Below are 16,123 nucleotides of genomic sequence, written 5' to 3' on the forward strand. Positions count from 1 at the left end.
AAAAAAAAAAGGTAGCATCTTATACTGTTTTCTAACCATTAACTTCCAACCACTTCTATTTTCAAATCACAAATCATAATCAAATTGAGTTTTTCTTGGAAAATATTTTATTTGACAGATACAATTTAATATTAACTTAATATAATTTTTTTTTTACCAGTTTTCTTGTTGTTGCGACGTCTCCGTGCATACATTTCACAGTCGGTCACTTTACACTCAGACCACCGACTCCATACAGACACAGTACAGTCTGTCTTACACTGGGTGGGGCAGGTTTGTGAAGTCAAGGGTCGCTTGTCAGGACTACACTCCGATTCATCAACAGGGGTCTGTTTTCCATATTCTACAAAACAGAATATAGAATTTGCCATTCATTACAGATTCATCAATATTGAGATACGAATTAACTATAAAAACAGCTTCAACTGTCCATGAGAAATGTCATCAGAATGTATGTACCCATGATAATAATGCTGTGACTATTTTATACCTCTTGCATGTGCATATGCAGGAAGTATGTGAGTACTGCCATATAAGACAAGAGGCCCATGGGCCTCAATGGTCACCTGAGTATCATGAGTTTTTCAGGCTATATCCACAAAATTGAATCTGGCATACCTCTTCTACCTGAAGATGCTTCTATATAAATATGAATGTCAATGGCTCTGTTGTTCTTGAGAAGAAGACTTTTAAAGGTTTTTCCTATCAACTCCTATATTAAACCTTGATCTCCAATTGTGGCCCCACCCTACCCCCATGCTATCTATGGCTTGCTGTTCTTGAGAAGATTTTTAATATAATTCCCTACCCTATTTATTCCTATGTAAAATTTTGATCCTCCATTGTGGCTCCATCCTACCCCCAGGGGGTCTTAATTTGAACAAACAGGAATCTACACTACCTGAGGATGCTTACATATAAATATGATCATCTTTGGCTCTGCTGTTCTTGAGAAGAAGATTTTTAAAATTTTTCCTATATATATTCCTACGTAAAACTTTGATCCTCTATTGTGGCCCCCAACCTTCCCTGGGGGGTCATTATTTGAACAAACATGAATCTACACTACCTGAGGATGCTTCCATATAAATATGACCATCTATGGCTTTGCTGTTCTTGAGAAGAATTTTAAAGATTTTATTAAATATATTCTATGTAAAACTTTGATCCCCCATTATGGTCCCACCTTATTCCCTGGGGCTATGATTTGTACACACTTGAAACTAAACTATGTCAGGAAATTCTAATAAAAGTTTCATTTTTTCTGGCCAAGTGGTTCTTGGGAAGAAAATTTTTTAATGACCCCACCCTATTTTTGCCTTTTCTTTATTATCTCCCCTTGGAAGGGGGCACTGCCATTCATTTGAATAAATCTAAATCCCTTTTAGCCGAGGATACTTTGTGGCAAGTTTGATTGATATTGGTCCTGAGTGACTCAGGTGACCTAAAAATGTGTCAACTTTTGCAAAATCAAATGAATTGACGGAACAATATTCCTGACATAAACTTTTCATCAATAAATACTTCCAATGCTCACAGAAAAATTACAGTCATATCCTATAAATCAATGGCACCAAAAAAACCCCTCAAAACAAACAAATGTATCATAATTCATAAAAAAAAGAAGTTCATAAGAATGGAACATTTGATTTTCATTTTCCCAGACTTGACTTAATTATCCCTACTTCCTTGGTACATGACAGCAATTACTTTCGAAATAATCAAGTGCATCTTTGCATATATGAACAACACCCAACATCAATAGGGAAGTACCAGGATATAATTCATCATTTATCCCCCGTTTAATTCATGACAATACAGGTTTTAATCTAAAATATGGATTTTCTATTCTTACTGCCTCCAGATATCCTGACAATCATAAGACATTAAATGAGCTCCAATATATTACACAAGATTTTGTTCTACCCTCCCTGCTAACAATAAATGTTCTCAAGTTATCAACTTCATCAGCAATAATTCTGATTTATTCTACTCAAACACCTTTTTTAATGACAAAAAATATTGTACAAATGAAATGATAGGGAGGCTTAAAGAAAATCAATTTGTGCATACTAGATACACATGAAAGTCATGGGGTACTGTCGTCATTTTTAAAGAGAGGGTAATGTTGGGGAAAAAAAAATAAGTTTTAAACATTTTGGTCTCTACTGGTTTGATTGCTTGGGATATGTTGAAATGGAAAAACTATGGTTTAATACATGAAGTTTTTTGTTGGTACAGTAAAACTTGTTGAATCCGGATGTTGTGCATTCCGGCATGTTGTTCAGTCCGGCGTAATATTTCAGTCCCGTGAATTTTCTTTATAATTTATGTTTAATAAATGTTGTTCAATCCTGATCTTGCCTATTCTGTAAAATTCTATTCTGTAGCATGTCTGTAGAAAAACTTGGAAACTTATTCATAACCTCCTTTCTACTTTCGTTTTGCGTGCACGACGTGCAATTCCAATTACTTCCCTTTGTGTCGCTAGTTTACAACGACCATAGCGACAGATGATTTTGGTTCAATATTCATTCCATGTATAACATTTGAAATTAACAAACACAGTGTCTAAATATTCAAACGTGTTAATTTTAAAAGAAAGAAATTAATTAGGAATCTGTCCCTAACAAAATAATATTTACAGCTACGATGAGGTTTTGGAGTGTATTTAAAACATTTAACGATTTTCAAATTTGATAAATGACCAAGAGATATTATATTTCGATACTGAATAAAAAACTTAAACAGAAATGAAAATTCTGAAGAACAAACAGAGTTCAAAACAAACGGAAGTAGACGATTTTTTTTTCAAATGAAGCGTTAAAATGACACATTTGATCAAGTATTTATTTAACCACTCTTTGTTTATATCTATGTAATTTTTAACTTGCTATAACGGTTCAATTTTCTCCAATCCGGATGTTGTCTAATCCGGCCAAAAATTTTGGAACAACTGTTCGCCGGATTAGACAAGTTTTACTGTAAATCATTATTCACAACTGAGTTGAATGTAGATACTTACGATCAATTTGGACGCAAATGATGTGCCGTTCCTGTATTCCTGTGTTACACTGTTGATGACCCTGGATTGGTTTACACTCAGACCAGTCAGACATTATCCACTGAGTTCTGCAAAAAAAGTAACAAAACATGCATAAAAGCAAGGCGTGCACCACACGTGCACCCCTATCATTAAAGTGTTATAAAAATAATAAGGCCAGTGACCATTATCATGACCTTTCTACCACTAACCTCCATCATACCCAACCTACCACTTACCCCTATCATGACCTCTCTACCATTTATCCAATCATAAATGTGAAAAAAGATTGTAAACCATATTTAGGGAATATATGTCTTGTCATTTATTATTTGTGACTGTTAATGCTGATTTAACTGTGGCAAACTGAGTTTTACCAGCGATGCTTCAGTGGAGCCGGTAAAACGGATGTTTGCAACAGATAAATAAGCATTAATGGTTGCAAATAACAAATAAATAGCTAGGTATTCCCATTCTAATTCAATTTACGCATGCTGTTTGATGTTTACATCTTATTTTGATGAGTTTTGTTTTTTTGTTATATGAAATATGTTAACAAAAGCTTTATGCATGACATATGTTTTTGCATATTCTATTATGATGTCACAATTAAAAGCTTTTACTATCATTGAACATCAGTGTATTAGCCAATCAAAATTCCTGCTTACCTAACACAATGAGTGCACTTCCTTTAGAACTATTAAAAAATAAACAGTTACCTTGGACAGTTGACCTCCTGTGTACCTATAGAAACTCGTCACTTACCTTGGACAGTTGAGCTCCTGGCTGGACTGTATAGGTGTATACTCTTCTAGAGGACCGCAGGGTTTGCCATCCCCAAGAGGGATCTGAATCACGTCCCTTTTCTTGTAGAGGTAGCCTGACTTGACCTGTAGGTTCTCTGTCACACAGGTTTGATTTATAGTGGTCAGTCCCTGCCACGGCCCTAGTATACAGTCCTGACCAATAATGCAGGATTGTTGATATGCTATGGGTTGAAACTTTCCTGTACATTTTCTACAAACAACAATTTTGTAGTATGTAACGATTATAGAATACCATATTGGTCCTTATAATTGGAACTTAAAAGTTTGCAACAAAGACATTCTTTGATCAGTTTTAAAGTAATCATGTAATGCAATTTAATTTACATACGATAATTCTTCTTTCTGACCCCGAATGTTGTAACAATCGAAGAAGCGTTCTTGATTTCCAATATGAGGATTATATGGAATGCGTGTGTTGAAAGAATCTGAAAATGCTTGACAGGATGTCCATGGAGTAAATGATAGGAAATATTTATCTGTACAGTTGCTGCAAGGAGACATTTCGGAAAATGCAGGGCACGGCTTGCCCCCGCTGTTGTTTGGCACTATGATACTTCTAGTCCTACTCCTATTTAGAGACTGACACTCATCACAGGAACTCCATTTGGAGAATTCCCCCACCACACAGTTTTGAGGACAATTGTACTCACAGGGCTGTCTTGTAGGTGGTTTATTCTGCATGAAAGATGCACACACTGAATCCTCTGTCCTTTCTCCAGTACTTGTGTAAGCACAATAAACTACCCGCGTTTGAAAACCGAGATTTCTTGCACATTCTTCCTCTTGGGAATCAACCTGACACTCGGACCACATTCCTGTCACCCATTTCACTTGGTAATCACCAATGGGGTCACACATTTTGTAACAGGACTGTACTTTGTAAGGTTCGTATCCTGCGTCCTTACAGAGGTGGTCAGGGACCACACGTACAGTAGGGTACAATTGTTCACACCACACGTTACGATGCTGGTTGCCTCCAGCTCCACAACCATATTGCTTCTCACACTCTGACCAATTATCTATTAAAACCATAAGAAAAATATAGAAATCATATAAACTATGTCTTGAATTTTAAGTTACAGGTTAAGAAAAATGACTTTTATATTTAAAAGAGTTGTTTCCCTTTGTAGGGTCAATCTGGGTTCAACCCATGTAAGGTACTGCTTACTTCTATACTATATCAACTACAGTCAAACCTCACTGTCTCAGATTTGATGAAAAAACCTTCAAAATATTCGAGAAGGTAAAAACATATGGAGAACAAGAAAAGTTACAAATGATACAGTGAGAAAAATGTTTGTTACACCGATTAAGGGAAATAACTTTTAATAATGTGAAAGTCATTTATTAGGCCAATATTTCCCTATTGATAGTATAGTTTTAATGGATGCCTGTTTTCACTGCGAGACAAAACCATTTACTTGTCACTTTTATTCAAAAAATATATTTAAAACAGCAAATTGAAAATAGAATGAAAACTAATTATTTGAGAACATACATCAAAAAGAAGGTAACATGATTGAGATAAATGTAAGTTTATAATCCCCCCTCCTTAAATGTATTTTAATTTTTTTTTTCAAGCCAAATTTCAAAATTTTAACATATGCACTTTAAGTTATTTTAGTTAAAACCTTATAATATTAATACTTTTTATCTTCAAAATACACTCTATATTTTCAGAAGACTCCCATTTCTTTAAAAGAAATGATTTACAAGCTTAATTTTCTCTTGTTTTATAACATATCCTGCTAACAAGTTTATGTTAAAGCATTTCATAAGATTCAAGCAATAAAATTCCTCACAAATGAGTGCCTCTCAAATATCTTTACAAAATAAAAATGCTATAAAACTCAACTTCATTGCAATAGTATACATGATATATCTATGAGTCTGTTGCTGGATTTTTTGCTATCCTGGTAATCCAACTGTCTTTGATTTAATACAGTGTGTACGGAATAAACTCAGAGGGGTTTATCACAATCAAAGTGATGCCCATCTTCATTCATTGATTAGATTCTCTCAGTTCCTATGTCATTCTGCCTCCCTTGCCAAGTTATATACACATTATATTCAGCATCACCTGAGCTATATATCTGACAGTTTAAACTTAATCTTGATGTGTGGTATACTCACACTCAAAAAGATTTAAAGACTTAAGAAAGAATTTATTTATCTGTAATGTATTAAAAACTGAATTGAAATGTACTCATACTTAATTCATTGTACTCAGGAAATTGATGTTAATACAAATATGTCCCAATACCAATTTATCTGAATTACTATTTATACAAACTTATACTAGTCTAGTAAGTAATAGAATGTATTGGCTCCTGGCACTCATTGTGTCAAAATTGACTCAAAACACAAAAAAGTAAAGATTAAGATGATTAAGATATTTGAAAAATGTTATGTTTTACTCTATTCAGGTTTGTTGTCTGACTGTTTATAATGTCATTGAAAAGCTGATAATGGGATTAAATAAATTTTACAAAAAGGTAAAAAATTGCAACAGAGAAGTATTGATAGATTTTGCAGCGGATGTAGCTATGTTACATATTCATTATTACTTCCTAAATCTTATCAACCATTCATCAGAACTGGGATTTAATGTCATGAAAGCAGTTACCTTATGTAAGCTGGCAAAACAAAAAACAAAAAAAAACAAAAAAAAACAAAAAAAAAACAAAAAAAAAAAAAAAAAGACTTGATTTACATGGCAATGTTCTTTTTTTAGTTTTGTGTAGCTTATTATTTTCATCAAGACTCCTCCCCCCTTCACCTCAAAACTAAATGTAATGATTGTTGATTCAACCTTGATTATCAAGTAGCAGTATTTATTACAAATTAAAAAGATTAAGTTCTTTTGTTTTTTCCCATAAAAAAGGAAAGTTTCCAATTACAATAGTATAAAGTTTCATGTATAATATGCATTTTTCATGTAATTTTAGAATCGATGTAGAGCAGCAAAACTTATGGAGCTCTTCACTTCCCTCCCACTATCTATTGGAATTTAATTTATCAGATATCAATCCTTTGATCTTATCCTTTAGTGACAATAAAATCCATACCTGTCCTCCATCTATACTGGCCATTGGCAGAGTTTGTCACTGTGACTAGGAATGATAGCAACAGAGAGGAATGTATAATCAGTGATGTCATTTGTGGCTTTCCATAGCCCATCTCCTGGGTCTATAACATTGGGGGGTTTCCAATCAAACCGGATACCAGTCAAGCAGCATCATAGATCACAACCTACCAAAAGAAACAGTCTCAAAATTACAGGTACTCCTATGCTACCAAGAGAAATGGATCTCTTACCAAACATTAGATCATAAAGCTGTAATTTTAAAATCTCAAACTTCTGGTGGACCTCACTGTTTGAGATACTGAACTTCAACTGCATATATTATACACTTGGTGTATTAGCTTAAGCATAGGCACACAAAAAATATATGAAAGGTCAACTGCATGCTTTTTATTATTGATCGCTGAGTAGTGTAGATATAAAAAAAATATAATCATGCAAAAAAAAGTATTACTGAAAGAACATTGGCATTGGAATTTTCTGAATAACTGACCAATGAGATTACACAGTCCTGCCCACACAGTGACCAGTCATGGTCTGGTATATCTCACCATATCACAGAAACTAAGCTGTTAAGAGCAATCCCCAACATCACTAATCCCATCTGAACTAACAACAAGCCCAGGTATGCCACAACGTAATGAAACAGTTCTCTGGCTTAATTGCAAAATCAAGACAGCACTGAGGATTCCCAAAGTTGTCCAAATACTTTTGGAAGTCACTGACTCTTTGTAGAGGATGTCATAATCAGGTTCCACTGATAAAATATTGCCAATGATTACCGACTTCCATCTATACTATTTTAACTAGCACATTGGTACATCTTTTTTTTTATTTCAAAAAATACCTCATAGAAAGATACTGTTAATATATATACACTACCTTTGTGCTCCAAACATCATTGAGAATTAAAAAAAACAGTGAATTTGTTAAAAGATCAAAAATACATATGTGTAAATTTATACATGTATTTAATATTTGCATGACATCAAACACTTGGGATAAGGTACAAGAGGAAAAAAAAGAAGCCTTAATAACACACATTTGTGTATTTAAGCCCCATGTACAGAAGAAGTGATAATTATTTTTCTATGCAAAATTCTTTAAATATGATGCATTCAGTTTTGTAATTCCACATGCAACTCCCTATGTAGATCCACCTTTCAAACTTCTGAATGAAAAATGAGCCACTATGCTTTGATGCCCCCTCATCACTCCCAGTTCCCTGTCAAGGACGGACTTACTATGCAGAGAAATATTCCTTGCAAGTCTTATTTCAAACTTATGGTAGGATTCCTTGGGAGAAAGACAGGACACAGATTGAGAAAATAAAAAAAAAAATAGCAGTCTAATCAACTAAACATTACCAGATGATTTCTTTCCAACATCATGAAAATACTTTTCTTCATCAAGAAAAAACGCAGCCATATCATAGGATTAGGGTCTCTCATTGACACATTTGTTTGATTTGTGTAATTTCAATTAATATGATTTACAGCCATCCCATATTGATGTAATTCACACAGTGTTTTCGATGGGAGAGAACAAATCTATGAAATAAAAAACCAACAAATTGTGTAAATGCTTCCATATGACTGGCAAACTGACGCAACAGTAAAAAAAATCCAATGGTTGTGTTATTGCAACAAAGGTTCTTAATTGCGATCATGCTGGCAGACACTACCTTCTGCACTGAAGAAATACACTATATATATCAATAAGATTAGTACTGCTTAATTAACAATGAACAATACAGAGCACAAACACAGTCACCTTTTAATACATATGTATGTGCTTGCAATATATCTGCATGTTTTGTCAACAGATATATGCACCCTTATGAGAGAACAATACCCAAAGACTTGATTCTGACAGATTTCTGTACATTCTTTATGATAAAAATGTATTTCCCTGTTTTCATATAGGGAGTGCAAGTTTTTGTCAAGCTTTAATGTTAGAGAGTTTTGCAATACATATATAAGCAAAACAGAAATAATCCAAGTGACTAGCTTTTTTCCGAAAAGTAATTATCTTCTGAAAGGCCTATGAAAAAAATATGCTTGTTTACAGCATCATCTCAAGCCATGGTCCGGAGTCCGCATATAGCTCTCTCCTACCCGTGGCTGCTTGATCACAAAAAGAGTCGTAATCTTGAATATTTATGCCTCTATATTGTGATGTCATGTTCACCCAATGACAATATTTGTTTCCATCGCAATTGAAATCAACAATTGACATCAACAGTATACAAGAAATGTTTCGCATACTGCGATTGGGTATTGAAAGGTCGTGTTGAAGTTCATTATCCGACTAATATGCTTTACTTGCGATGGTCAAGATTTTAATGACCTATGAAATATTCTCTTATTCAACAAACATAATTTTTTCTTAAGCCTAATCTGACTGCATTCATAATTTTTAAACAATTTTGTTTAATTTTGTTAAGTGATTACATAGAAAATCAAGGATTTTCCTATCATTTATCAGGTCTACAAAATAATAATTCAAAGATTCATATCTCACTCATTTATTTCACAAGAACAAATGAAAATCTCCAAAAAATTGGTCAAATCATGTATCAGCTGCTTCTATCATAGCTGGGAATATTTATTCCAAGATACAAATATTTCTTCATTCGACTGGTAAAAAACATCAATTAATTTATTTGCCTTTATCAGTCCCACTGTTCATGTGATAAAAAAAAACATATCAAACAAATCACATTATTTAATCAATAAGCATAACACACTGAGATAAATATCAGACAGGATCTCACACAAGCCTGTAAATATCTTCATGATTATCACATACTAAAAAATTCAAATATAATATTATCTGAATCTTTAAACCTCACACATTACAACTCAGTCTGCTTATACTCAGGATGTCCAAGGAAATTCTTCCATCCCAATAAACATAAAGATTCCGAAGAAATTACATGCAGAACAGATTAGATATGCATGACTATATACCATCATGTTTGGACCTATTACTGATAATGTTCCATTAATGGCCATCTTGATAAATATCAAGGAACCAATATCTGATACAATTATGTCTGTATCTGCATACCACATCTGAGACATGTAGAAATGACCAAAAAATGAAGCAACTGCTAAAACGTGATATCTTAATCGATTAGTTGATGGTTACAGGCTTATTAGATAACCATCAATCAAATTGTTGTCTTTTATTGGGGATTAACAGGTGATGATGGTTTGCTTGTAGGGAGATATATTCTCTGTGGAAAAACATATTAAGACTTTGGTAAACATCTTGCAACCAATGATTATTCTCTTGGGAGTCCTGCTCAGTGAGAATAAAGAAAACACAGGACCCACAATGGAGAATTATTACTGCAAGAATTATCAACAGGGGGACACCAGTAAGCATTTAGGAGAAAATTTGATTATCTTCTAGAGAAAGAATGAAGAATCCATAAATAATTTTCTACTTGAGCACAATATTTTTTATGCCTCTTTAATATTGCTATGAGTTCTTTTTGAGATTATGAGCTTTCTTCCTTCATTCCAACCTCCCCAATGGCATTTGTAATTGCCTGACCAGCATTTTCAAGGATCAACATTTCATATAAGCAACATATGTATTAATTGGTCAGTTAAGTCTTTTATCCAAATTGTCTGTTGTTAATCAAAGATTTCAACAAAAACAATTCCAAATCACAAAGCCATGCAGTCAGTGGATGATCTGTTATATCTGGTCAAGTATTTACCAGTACATGCTCTTTCCACCTCTGCTCAAAATCATCAGCAGTTATTTTTAGTGAAAGATAAGCTCTTTCAATAAATCACTTGACCATGAGTATCATGGGAGGTTACTCCTACCTAAAAAAAAGGTCATATGTACAATATCAGGGATCACTTAGAGCAGGAATCATTGTACTGCCAGATAAGACCAACAAGCACTGGGTACCACCTTCTCAGGTTCACAGGCATTCAGTTCATTGCAGACTCCAGAAGGTATTGCTAGGTAATTATTGTGCTGCATAACTTGGAGAAAACTATGGGTTATCCAAATCATATCACACAGTGCCATACCAGATTCCCCCCTCTCTGGTTATTCAGGGAATATACTCAATGAAATTCCTAGAATCAAAATATCACTTTGATTGCTCATAACTATTTAAAGAAAGGATTTGGAATCAATTTATGCATATCCTAGTGTTTTTTAATTGCTTTCTGGTATTAACTTTACTGTAAATGCACTTCATCTTTCAGTTGAGAGAATATTGCCTTCAAAACCTCAGATTTACTCCATATGCAAGAAGATGATGAATTTCACATGTCAGAAACATGCAAACATATTGACTTCTATTGATAAACACGAGAAAAAGGCTGGTTAGACAACAGAACAAATGTTGCAGCATGTTACTACCAGATCCATCAATGCTATACTAAAGGCAACCTGGCCAATATTCCTGCTATCCTTGAAATATCACTCTTGCACATGAACACAGCACAGACACACACACAAAGGTCAAATCACCCCAATGTCACATGGAAAAAATCCATTATTTTTTGACAGGGCTCAATTTGTTTTTAACAATTACCAATCAAATCATCAGCCAGAATGTAATTTATACCACCAATCAAGGTGCAATTTGTGCTATCAATCGCTAAGTATTTTACATGTAGCCACATTGCTGTTTACACAGTAAGTATGACATATTAAAACAGTCAGTATACTGTAAGAAACTCAGTGACTTTGACATTCTGTTACTACTAAACACAATGCTATTTTCAAAGAAAATGAACTTTGCCATTCATCGTGTCAATGGCTAAATCATTTGCCTTACCATTTAATATGATACATTCAAGGATCAAGCACAATGCTATAGCTACTAGTCCCTATGCCACTAACATGATGCCATTAACACCCATTAACTTAATACTATCAATCATTATGCTAAACTATATCACCAGTTCACTTTGCCACATTTCATCATTGCTATGCCATTTTACCACCAACCACACCACTAATCATCACTTTGCCACATTTAATCATTGCTATACCATTTTACCACCAACCACACCACCAATCATCACTTTGCCACATTTAATCATTGCTATACCATTTACCACCAACCACACCACCAATCATCACTTTGCCACATTTAATCATTGCTATACCATTTACCACCAACCACACCACCAATCATCACTTTGCCACATTAATCATTGCTATACCATTTACCACCAACCACACCACCAATCATCACTTTGCCACATTTAATCATTGCTATACCATTTTACCACCAACCACACCACCAATCATCACTTTGCCACATTTAATCATTGCTATACCATTTACCACCAACCACACCACCAATCATCACTTTGCCACATTTAATCATTGCTATACCATTTACCACCAACCACACCACCAATCATCACTTTGCCACATTTAATCATTGCTATACCATTTACCACCAACCACACCACCAATCACTATATCATTTACAACAGAATTATTATGTCCCTTATTTTTCTATTTATTAAGCTAGTGAAAGGTCCTCACAAATAATTATTCCACTTCCTTCATCAGTAACTATGCCACTTCCACCAGCAACCATTCTTCTATCTTTGCCAAATACACCAACAACAATGATCCATTTTGCATCATCAAAATCGATTCCATTTGAACAAGTGCCCAGCATACCATTTAAATCATGTATCACAATGGCATTTAGAAATTACCCATGCAATTCTACCACCAATCATAATGTTATTTGATCATTTTACCATTTACCACGATATCTCTGCCATTTATAGGGCCATTCTGAGAGCTCACTGAATGAGAAGCTTATACAAAACTTAAAAACCATCTTCAGATGTCACCAAGTCAAAATGTTCCAATAATCACGTCTTTGACTGTCCATCAAAATTCTCTAACAGCTTGCATCAATCATGCTAAAAAATGGGTGCATGTAGTACAACTGCCCAACTGATTCCACTCCACAGTACTTAAACCAGGAAAGCCCAAGTTCTTGTGAACTAATGCTATATGGAGTCTTTGGTTACCACACTTAATGATCAATTACAAACAGATTTTCTACTCTTATGATTTCTGTGTATTTGTTTCAAGTAATGCCATCAATATCCAACAAAACACTGTTTCTTAACCTATTTCTAAGAGTCTATGATGCTTCAAAAAACATCAAGATGAAAATACAGAATAGGTGTTACAATCAATGGTAACAAAACACTTCAGAGTCATTTACATTTTATGAATAGAGTGAGCACTTTTATTTGTATATATAATGGCAGATGATGGCTCCATTCTTAAATGTTACAGCTATGATATTCAATTAACATTCCAATATTAAGTTCTTTTCTAATTATTTTCATCAAAACAAGCAAAACAAAAAAGAATCTTGCTGGATAACCAGGAAGACAACATAACTCTGAGATTGGAAAAGGACATTCAATGTATGGCTTAAAATTGCAACTATAAGTTTTTGTTCATAAAAACAGTTTCAGATCATCTGAATTCGGAGTTATGCTGTTTGATAAAGTAAAAAATTCTGATCTTTGTGAGAACCGTTTTCTTCAAATAATTTTAAAATAAACCTACACACATTGTTTCTCACCTAAATAGAATTTTTGCAAAAAAAAAAAAAAAAAAAAAAAAAAAAAAGAAAGAAAGAAAAAAAATAAGCATCATTATCTGTATGTTTTATCTAGTTAGGATCTTCACAATTTTTATCTTGTTTTTAACCATAATGCAGAATTCTTCTTTGTACACATTTTTACATCAAAATTAAATCTATTTATTCACTATCAAACAGAGAAGATGGAGCAAAGTAATCCTCTTATTTACATCTTAAGGAAGCACCATTTATTAACAAACTTAACTTGAAAAAAAAAAAAACTGAGGTGAAAACAATATATTGAGCTTGTTTTAAGCCATAATCTGTCAATGTATATCTACCTGACAGCTTTAAATTGTCTAACTGCATCTTTGGTGGGGAGGCTTGTTTGCAATTTTAAATTTACACAGTCGACAGCTCTCATTTGCCATAATTACTAAAGAGAACAAAAACTTGCCCATTTCCTTGCAGCCAGGACATAAATTTCCATTTTTCTAAATAATCTCCTCTCTACCAGTCTAATTCTGCCATATCTTCACTAGTCATTGATCATTATACAAACTTTTCACTGAAACTCCTTATTTACATTCAATTTGATTTAAAACAAAATGTATTAACTTTCTCATCTGTAACAGAAGCATTTGAAAACTTGCATGAGGTCTATCCTTGGAGCACCTGTTAAACTGTACTACACCTGAATTGCATCATTTATCAACAAGAGGTCCCAAAGTAGAAAAATAAAATGTTATTTGGATAAACTTATTAATCCCTTATGCTCGTTCTGTGAGTTGTCTGTAATAAGCTGCTGGGGATGATGATTATGGAGTTCAACACTGAACAAACAGAGAGACCTGCAGGAAACTAGTAAAAAATACCAGGAACGGCATGAGGTCTTCTGAACACTGAAATACATGACAAAGTGACCCAAGAGAATAATACATTGTACATATGGAAATGTGTATTCTGTAAATAGCCTTGTTACATACTTTACACATCTATTCTAATTGCACTTGAATCAAAACATTACCAATCCTAAGTTTTTCCCCACTCTTACTTTGAAAAAAAAAAAAGTGCATCCATTATTGCATTGAAATTGTGTAGTTTACACAAAAGCTAATCAGATGGAAAAATTATCTTATTAAGGTCAAACGTCATGTTCCCAAATAATAGATAATTTTTCCCAAGAATTTGTCATTGAAGTATTGCTGAGCACTTTAGAAAGATTCCTCACAAAAAATTAAGGTACCTTACCAGGCATTTGTGAAAGATACTAGAAGATGTTGTTTACTATATAACCCTATTGGAAATCACTAGTATTGGCAACATCACAAATTTTTGGTGTCTTTTATTTTTAAAACAGTTTAGAAATCACAAACAATGATAAATTATGATTAATTTGTTGTATATTACAAAGAGATACAAAACAGATATTTAAGGAACGTGTCGTGAGACCTTACACATATATTGTTTTATTTGGCATTAGTGACATATGATAAGGATTTTTTGTAATGAAAACAACTGCAAATTTTTTCTAATTTCTAGAACGGTAGACAATGCCATAGTTAAGCTCAGCATTCATAAGTTCAATGGTTGAAAATACAGAATGCTGACTACCGTGAAACTGTCAGATGAGCATTATTGTATTTTCTGACCATCACAGTAAATGACCACTCTGATTAGCCCTGACAGGGAATTATGGTCACTGGGGGGCAAATACAAGGCCAGCCTCCGATATCTCACAGTTATCGCAACTCTTCAGGTTCCTCTCTTGTCAGATTTTATTTCAAGTCAGTGGCATTTCAGTCCCAGGATGCACATAAAAAAAAAAAAAAACCATTTGCAATAGGTGCAGGGTCATTCAGGTGAAAAGGAACAACTTTTTTTTTGTACTTCTTTTACTTTCGGAGAAGATTATCTTGTAACTTTTTTCATCTTAATTTTCTCTTCATCCTTGCTTTAAGTTTGCATAACAGTACATGTAGTGATATAAGGCATTTTTAGAAAATTACTTTGTTATAGGTACACTGCATGTCCAGTGTAAAGAAATAAGGTAGATGGGAGACCAGTGCAAGATGACACTTATTTAATGGGAGTCCAGACAAGATGTGTAAGTGCAAGATGTCACCAACCTAATGTGAGTCCAGACAAAAAAGTTTCCTTAATGTCTCATCTGATATACTGTGGTATAGTAGATAACTTGTATTCTATAATTTCTAAAGTTCCATAAATAATTAATAAAGAGGAAGACTTGTCACAAATATCAATCCTGTCTTTAAAAATGTTTAAATACTGAAGTAAAACAATCTTTTTAATCATGTGCTGAAAAGTTGAACAATATTTGTGCATATATTTTGCCCACATGAATGTCATACTTTCTCATGAAATCTTTCTACTGTAAAAGCCAAAACATTTTGAATTTAAAAACAAGGCTATACACTTTAAGAAAATTTTTCAAACTTTTGCTGGCATTTTTATGAAAATCCTGAAAATGAAAAATCGCTTATAAAGCTAGATATAAACTGGTTGAATACTGAGATCTAAAAATCATGGAACCCTGT

The 16,123-nt window shown here is 33.6% G+C and overlaps 1 protein-coding gene across 2 annotated transcripts in view; it reads right to left on the reverse strand.

Annotated features, from left to right (window-relative positions):
* The window catches only part of LOC133188334 (thrombospondin type-1 domain-containing protein 7A-like), a 41,630-nt gene that overhangs the window by 15,182 nt on the left and 10,325 nt on the right, over positions 1-16,123 (reverse strand). For both annotated transcript variants that reach the window (XM_061323724.1, XM_061323716.1), the window contains exons 3-7: positions 6,939-7,122; positions 4,199-4,889; positions 3,809-4,060; positions 3,026-3,132; positions 158-343 (exon numbers count right to left, since the gene is read on the reverse strand). In XM_061323724.1, the coding sequence (XP_061179708.1) occupies positions 158-343; positions 3,026-3,132; positions 3,809-4,060; positions 4,199-4,889; positions 6,939-7,050 (1,348 nt within the window). In that variant the 5' untranslated portion in view covers positions 7,051-7,122. The remainder of the gene's footprint in view (positions 1-157; positions 344-3,025; positions 3,133-3,808; positions 4,061-4,198; positions 4,890-6,938; positions 7,123-16,123) is intronic.

The sequence above is a fragment of the Saccostrea echinata genome, unplaced genomic scaffold (genome assembly GCF_033153115.1).
Source record: "Saccostrea echinata isolate AGI-Se365-2 ecotype Australia unplaced genomic scaffold, CSIRO_AGI_Sech_v1 ptg000001l, whole genome shotgun sequence".
Taxonomy (NCBI): Eukaryota; Metazoa; Mollusca; class Bivalvia; order Ostreida; family Ostreidae; genus Saccostrea; species Saccostrea echinata.